General features: G+C 38.8%; 1 protein-coding gene across 1 annotated transcript; it reads right to left on the reverse strand.

Moving 5' to 3' along the window:
- Positions 1-10: 10 nt before the first annotated feature.
- LOC108562311 (uncharacterized PE-PGRS family protein PE_PGRS24-like) lies at positions 11-7,106 on the reverse strand (the record flags this gene model as incomplete). The annotated part of the gene is made up of 3 exons (XM_017920603.1): positions 6,759-7,106; positions 1,738-1,880; positions 11-1,168 (listed from the first exon to the last, which is right to left on the reverse strand). Coding segments are annotated over exons 2-3 (1,234 nt in total), but the record flags the coding sequence as incomplete, so codon positions are not given.
- Positions 7,107-8,560: the final 1,454 nt, after the last annotated feature.

Consider the following 8,560-nt stretch of genomic DNA (forward strand, 5'->3'; position numbering starts at 1 on the left):
CCTGGAGTACCGGGTTGGCCTCCTGTTCCTGGTGTGCCTGGAGTGCCGGGTTGGCCTCCTGTTCCTGGTTGATTTTGTTCTCCATTTCCGCATTTTCCACTGACTGCCCATATATGATTACATGACTGAATGGTTTGATCCCAAACAGTGCCTGGTCCACAATTGAATGCGTTCTGTAGGTATCCACCTTGACCATTGCTAGAGCATCGGTAGAATTTGGTACAATTGTTCTCATCGCCTACAAATCCTTCTTCTTTGCATATCTGTCCTCCGGTACCTCCAGTACCTCCTGTTCCTCCGGTACCTCCTGTTCCTCCGGTACCTCCTGTTCCACCAGTACCGCCTGTTCCACTATTGTCTCCTCCCGTTCCACCAGTACCGCCTGTTCCACCCGTACCTCCTGTTCCTCCGGTACCACCATTATTTCCTGTTCCTCCGGTACCTCCTGTTCCTCCCGTACCACCAGTTCCTCCGGTACCACCGGTTCCACCAGTACCGCCCGTTCCACTGTTGTCTCCTCCCGTTCCACCAGTACCGCCTGTTCCACCATTGTTTCCTCCTGTGCCGCCATCGCCTGGACCTACGGGTGGGCGTTGCGTTTTACAGTTGGTTCTATTAACTTCCCATGGATAGTTGCAGGCGACTGCTTCCGGATCCCAGACTGTGCCGACCGAGCACTCAAATTCGTATCGCACGAATCCACCTAGTCCATCGCCGACGCATCTGTAGAACTTCCAGCACTTTTCCGGATCGGCCAAGTATCCTTCCTGCGTGCATTTATCGCCGATTTCGCTCGAAACTGGTGTAGTTGAAATGACCGTCGACGGAGAGGAGGTAGACGGCGGCAGATAGCCAGAAGTTGACGTGGAACTAGCAGGCGATGGTCGGTAAGTCGTAGTCGTCTTCTGAAGCTGTTCGTATCCGGCGTCGATCCCGTTCCCACCGCACTCCTCGCGACTGCTCGCATACGGATAGTTGCAAATGTTGGTGGCCGGATCGAACACTGTTCCCGGACCGCAGACGAATCGCACCGGCGTCAGAGCGTTTGTGCCGTTGTTCAGGACGCATCTATAGAATACTTGGCAATCCTTTGAATCCGGATGGAAACCCTCCGAAGGACACGGAAAAGATGGCTCGGCAGGCTGAGGCGGCGAGTTTCTCAATGTATCTGCAAATAAAGAATGACCATAAGAGCCAAATTTATCAAATGGTTGCAATTATCATTGCATATATGGTTGGGCCGGACTGTTGGAAGGTCTGTCTGACCGACCCGACGAGATAAACCTGGAAAACCTGTGCCATTGTCGTTATGAGAAGTAAGCAGAAGAAGAAAAGAAAAGAGAAAACAAAAGTTGGCAATCCAGCTATGCGCTCGCATGGAAATGCATGCGACAGAAATTTATGCTCCAGTCCAGCGGCAAAGCAACAATAACAAGCAGAAAACTCCAAGAAAGACGAAGAAGAGATGAGCAGCAGCAGCAGAAGCAGATGCGAGAAGCGAGCTGATGCCCTTTTTTTCTCTTCTGCCTTTTATTTATTTCCATGTACCGACGGGCACGAGAAAAAATCAATTAGCGTAAATCAATTACGCGAGCCACGGACAGGCCAATTTATATTGCGGCCAGAGATGATTTAGAACAGGTCTTCTTCGTCTTTGATTTTTAAGAGTGAGGATCGAGAACACAGTGCAGGTAGAAGAAGATGAAGGAGAAGGAGGAGGAGGAAGAGAAAACTTACCATCGGCACGTGAATTTTCGACGCACAAAAATGCCAGCACGAGGACGGCGCCCGACCTCATCGACATCATCTTCATCGTAGGTAGCTACACTCGGCTATATTTCCTCGATGAACACGTCTCTCTTGAATCAAACCTCGAACATCTGTCAGAGAAGAAAAAAAAAACAAAGTGTTGTCAAATTAGAAAAAAAAAAACAGCAAAAAAAATAATGGTTGCTAAGGGTGTAATCGAGTTGCATAATAATTTTACGAAATTGAATGACCCTTTGGTTCGGGGTTTTAAAGAATTCGACCAAAGTAAATCCTGCTTGTCGTAAGAGGCGACTAAAAGGATAAAAAAGGATGTTATTTATATAATTGATGCGATTGCAAATTGCATTAACGATGACATTGCGGGACCGGTTGCCTTTATTAAGCGTAATCATTATTAGCGCCATCTCGTAATTAATCGATGTTTCGAAAAGACGGACGTGATGAGAACTCTTCCAATTATACTTGTCGTCGTCCCTCTTATTAATCTCTCGGTGATTTGAATAATATCCAACTCTCTTCGCGCGTCTGTTACACGAATTCAGCATTTTCGGTACCGGCATTCATCTCTGTCGTCTTTATCTCGGTTACAACATTTCGGGTACACGCGAAATCCATCCGTTGGACGATGGAGGACATCGTTTCGCTCTTAACATTATTTTTTTTATATAATTTTCATGATGATAATGATGATGATGATGACATTAACAATTAATTGGCGTGTAAGTTGAATCGGGATTATTTGACGACCGTTTAATAATCTCGAGCAGATAATTATTGTTGCTCCGGCTGCTGCTCTGGTTAGTTTGTGATGATCGTTAACGATCGAATGTGAATCGCGCAAGGACATCCACAAGCAGCGTCAGCGGCGGTGGCTGGACAAAAAGTAGACGAAGAAGATTCGCGGCCGTGGGAAAAGGGACGGAAATCATATTTATGTAGATTCCAACCCATTCCCCACCGGATATATTTATAGAAAGACACTTTAATCAGCCGTATCAATTACATATTTTAATTCTTTTCATTCGCATATCATCATCATATAATAAAATAATACTTTTCATAAATTAACGCGTGAAATATTCCAATAATCTCATAATAATAATAATAGTATTCATATTTTGTTTTCATTGACCTTCGACATTGAAACACGAATTCGAAAAGAGAGTTATTATTTATTATTCTGAATTAATCTGAATAAAATGTGTGTCAAAATAGGCGCGCCCTCGAGGCAAAATGAGAACGAGCAAGGAGGCGGCAATCTATTAGTTAGTGTATTCAATCTTGTTTTTTTGGCAAGTCTAACGGTGAATGAACGGATTCGTTTTCGTTGAGAAAACGATAGAACACAAAAAAGACGAATACCCAGCCTCGCATACAAATCACGTATATGGAAATTGCCTTTTGGATTGATTTAGAATTCGTGAATCGTTTGGCCTTGATCACAAATTTCGACCCGCACTTCCTAAAAACCTCACTACTACCCGCAACAGACACATCACCTAATACGCGCCACTTGCCAAGTAATTGTATGAATTCAATCTTGTAACCGTTGGCTTATTAAATCTTGAGTTGAGACAAAATATATGCCCAAAACATGTTACTTCGTAAGATAAAACTAAGATTTTGTACATTGTAGAGTGCATTCCTTGTTTTCGCATTCGAAGTGTAAGTGTACATGGAATTCAATTACGGCGCGGTCCATGTATCTGTCGCTATTACTTATAACCGGAGGCCGTTACGACTGTAATATACAGGGATGGTGGGAATAAATAAATGGCGCAGAACTAAAAAAAAAAAAACCGAAGAAGTAACGATTCGCGTTTTAATCAATGTTGCATAGCGTACGTATAAATACTTTTTTCTTTCTTTCTTGTTTCCAGCTGAAGCCGTTCTACCAGTTCGATGTTGTGGATTAATGGGAAGTTTGTGGAGTTTGCAAGCAGAAAACTAGAGGTAAGTTGAAAGAAGTGTTTGTTTGTTTGTTTTGGACAGACAGACAGGCCACAACGTCGTTACTTCATTACGTATAGACGTAATTAACATAATCGCATCGCCCATTCAAGCAACCTTCGATAACTTATGGGCTTTACTACTATATACAATCGATCCATCAATCCATCAATTTCGTTTTCAAACCTATTCACAATCTATGCAATCAAAGTGCATTTCTTCTTTGTCTTTTCAACCAGACTTATGTATTGAGACTTGATTTACTATAATAGTTTGCAACAATAATTAAATAGATAATTTGAATTAATTGATTCTGGCTTAATTAGCTTTTAATTGATGATAATTATGATTGATGTATCTGAATGAAGCGTTTCAATTTTGTTTATGTTTTCATTTGTTATTTTTGTTTTTTTTTGTTTCAGGTGGAAGTTCGTTGGCCGTGAATCGTATTATCCGTTGCGCGTCGCCAAGGGAACGACAAGGATGTCGGATGATGCAGCAAGGACGAACGCCGAAATGTGCATCTCATTTACGTAATCTGGAATTCCGCGCGGCGAGAGGTGGAAGGTAAAAGAAAATTATGATATACGTTACTGTTGGGGTCAAAGTAACCAAAGTATAAAGTAGTAAGAGTGAGCAGATTATTATAAATATTCCGGTCTTCGGCGGCCATCCGAACGAACCAATGAACGAAAGAGCGCTCACTTTATTTTTTCGTAATCGAATTTCCGCCCCGAATCGTCCTCATTACCACCTTGCACTTCATATATTTGCGTTTACAATTTAAGAAGGAAACGACGACGACAGTTCGATGAACTTTTTTTTCTTTTCTTTTTCAAGTTCGCACGCAACGTCTTTCGATTTACGAAACTCGTTTTTTTTATTATTCCTTTTATAATCTTGTTCTATAAATAACCGATGTTCTTCGAAACGCAAAAGAACAACATTGACTGCAAATGAATTACTTCTCGGTCGGTATCATCGATGACTCACTTTAAATTTTATTTGTTGTACAATTACCAATCGAAAAATTTAAGTTCAAACTACCCTAGATCATGATGATCATAATGATTATCAAGCAACATTTTTGTTTTTACATTTGTTTTCATTTACCAATCTTAAAAGTTGAAAACAAAACTAAGTATTATTACTGTTGTTTTACAATTACCAACCTACAAATTTAAGTTAAAACTACCCTACATCATGATGATCATAATGATTATCAAGCAACATTTTGTTTTTACATTTGTTTTCATTTACCAATCTTAAAAATTGAAAACAAAACTAAGTATTATTACTGTTGTTTTGCAATTACCAACCTACAAATTTAAGTTTAAACTACCCTAGATCATGATGATCATAATGATTATCAAGCAACATTTTTGTTTTTACATTTGTTTTCTTTTACCAATCTTAAAAATTGAAAACAAAACTACGCCATGTTTTAAGTATTATTACAGTTGTTTTACAATTACCAACCTACAAATTTAAGTTAAAACTACCCCAGATTTGGTGTATAGTATTGAATTAAACTTTCAATCGTACGTAATTGAGCGTTAGGACCCGTCGCCGCCGCCTTTAAAATTCTCTCCTTGACCCAGAGCTGCCTGCTTGCTTGCTACCGTCTCGCTTATACAATTCTCAGCAGCAGCAGCAGCAACAACAGAGTTATTATACAACTCGTAAATTGTTTGGCTCACCTCGAACTTCGATGCATCATCATCATCATCATCGTATTTCGCGCTTCCGCTTCACCACTACCACGATTTTAATTATTCGGCCACAAGTGTATACACATACATTCTTTCATACAATTCTTCGCAATTTGCGGCATACTTGTTGATGTTTGTTGATCTCATCGATCCGCTATGAAAATACGCCAAACAAACAAACAAACAAACAATCTTCGGATAACAATTTCCATAGGGAATTTACCGTTAATACTGGTTTTATTTTGCACTTAAATAAGGCGTGACAATGAGAGTTTGCACAGTCGACGTGCGTAATTGGAGGATAATGCAAATCGCCTCTTCCTTCCTTTAAATCCGCAAGGGTGCGGTGCATCTCATCCCGATAAATATGAGCGCGTCGTCATGGTAATGAGGATTGACTTAAGTGTGGCGTTTATTTGTTTTGCGTGGTGGTTGTTGTTTCGCGAATGGGTTTAATGCAAATTGCAATTAAAACCACCGCTTGCTTGCTTGAATGTTCGTAACGTAATCTCCACCTGCAACTAACTACACGACAACCACTACCACTATCGTCTTCGTCCACTTCATTTACTCGAAACTTTATATCCTCATTAAACAAATACCGAACGATCGCGATTCTCGTTTTAATCTCATCTCTCTTTCTCTGTACTTCTTTTCTTCTGTTTTTATCACTTAATGAACACGCGATAAATAAAATTTATGATTGCAAAAAATATTAAATTCATTACGTTTTACATCAATTTGCAATTTAGTTTTTTTTACATTGACTTTATCAAAAGTTCAATTTTCTTAAAATTTCCAAAATTTTTCACTGATTTATTACAAATTATTATATTTTACAATCAAATTAAACAATTTGTTAAAGGAATTTGATAAGTTTTTTCAGAAATTCCTTAAAAACAAAAGAGATCGAATTGTCCAATAAGAAAACATCTTTTTGTTGAATTCTCTCGAACGTTTCAAATTCAAATCTTTTTAGTTTAAATCTTATACATTTCATTCAAATTTTTAGCATTTTTCAACCAATTACAATTACATTTATATGTTCAATTTGATCTTCGATTGATTGTTAAATTAAATTTAGATAGTAGAAAATTAGATATTAATTAGTTTCGTATCTCTCGTTTTATCAAATACTACAATAAAAAAAAAGAAGAAACTAATTTAATAATTTGTTATCAAATCAAATTAAAAGTGGAAAAGACCGAATTTGCAGGGAATGGTTAATTGATTTTATGGAATATCCAAATCACGAGGTTATCATTATCAACAAAACATTCATCGTTAATACAATAAGTATAAAAATATTTAGTTAAGGTGACTTACCTTCGATTTGAGTTCGGAAAATTCGTAGGAAATCACTTTTTGAAACAAATAAAATTTCTTTCACTTTTTCTCAATGGAAAATTTCTGGTCGCCGTCGCCACCTTCGTACTTTTGTTTTTCTCTTTCCTCTGCTTCCCCTTTCTTAGCCTGTGATGCTTCGATGGTGGTGTTTGTTGTTGGTAATGTGGAGGCGAAAGATTCGCGATACTTTATATATATGGTGGTCGAATCCCCGCTCCAGTTCTTCAAATTCTTCTTCGGCCGGCTTTTGCCCGTTTCGCGTCTTCTTCCTCTTCGCCGCCGCCACCACCGTCGTCGTCGTCGTTCCTTCAACCTCCTTCTTCTTCTCTCTCACTCTTTCTTCCTCTTCTACTTCTCTTCGACTTCTTCCTCCTCCTCTTCACTCGCTTCTCTTCTCTTCATCATCAAGAGGTAGTGAGGTGAGGAGAGGAGAGACGCGATTTTGCACCTTCAGCTTATTTGGTCACCACCACCGCATGCTGCACCATAACCACCGCTAAAAAAACACCACACACACACACACACAGATAGAGTGAATACAGATAAACGCACCAAAAAACACGCCATCGTCGCAAATAACCAAACGACACATTCGTTGACACCGTTCATATTTCATACGTGTTTTGGTTGGTACTCGAAGAAAATTAATTAATCTTCGGGATTTCCAAAACATTTCGTGTAGTTTCGACTTTTCAACGTCGCAATTTATCATTTACTTTAATTCGCATTACTCTCAATTCAAATCTCAAAAGAATCTTCAATTAATAATAATAATAGTTGGTTGATGTTTCTTTTTAATTAAATTCTTTAAAATTACGGTAATTAATCCTATCGTTCCGGTAAATCTAGTTACTTTGTGTGTTTCGTTTGTCTTTATTTGTTTGCAAATGGCGTCTTTTTCAACAAAACAATGAAACATATTTTGACAGTTTTGACAGTTGACAGTTTTCCCCAATGACATTTTCAAATGTCACACAATTATTTATGCTTATTTCCATTGAACTTTTTGTTCTTTCCTCGGGTATTCCAAATATTCGACGATTCGCTTTTATTATTATTATTATCGTTATTGCCATGACTACAGTCCTATTAGCATTATGTTAATTTCGTTTCCTCTTTCTTTTTTCTTTTTTTTTGGTAAATTTATTTGCGACCTACGCTCCGCGTTTCGCGTACAATAATAATAAATACGCTGCAAAATTGCCCATTTTCCCTATCGAAGCGGAGAGATACGCGCGGCAAACTTACGGCCTTAAGACACACACACGTATCTGCTCGCTCCTTTCATCTCGATCTCCTCTTTTCTTCGACCGACCATCATAAACGAGACGTTGACGCTGCGCAATTGTATACGCACTTTGTCAATGAACTTGAATCTCAGTATTTGTAACTTGCCAAGTAACAAATTACTTCAAGTAGTTGATCGTTTCGCATGTAATTATTCAAGTGAACGCACTTTTATTGATATGTAACATAATCAAAGTGTTCTCGCTATGTCAAGGCTAACGAACCGTTTTTTTCTTTTTCTTTTTCTTATCGAGGTTACGTTTATTCGCTTCATTCCAAAATATTTTTTTTAACAGGAAATTCAATTATATTCTTTTTGTTTGTGCAAATTCAAAGTGTGAACTTCCTTCTCAACGCGACGCGAAAACAAAGGCGCTTCGGTTTCCTCCAGTCGTCCACGCTTCGATTTTCGTCCTAGCTACGGCGCTAATAGTCACAATTACTATAGTGACGATGATGATGATGATGGCGGTGGAATTGGTCTTATTGTTGCC

The sequence above is a fragment of the Nicrophorus vespilloides genome, unplaced genomic scaffold (assembly GCF_001412225.1).
Source record: "Nicrophorus vespilloides isolate i.1.1-1 unplaced genomic scaffold, Nicve_v1.0, whole genome shotgun sequence".
Classification (NCBI taxonomy): domain Eukaryota; kingdom Metazoa; phylum Arthropoda; class Insecta; order Coleoptera; family Silphidae; genus Nicrophorus; species Nicrophorus vespilloides.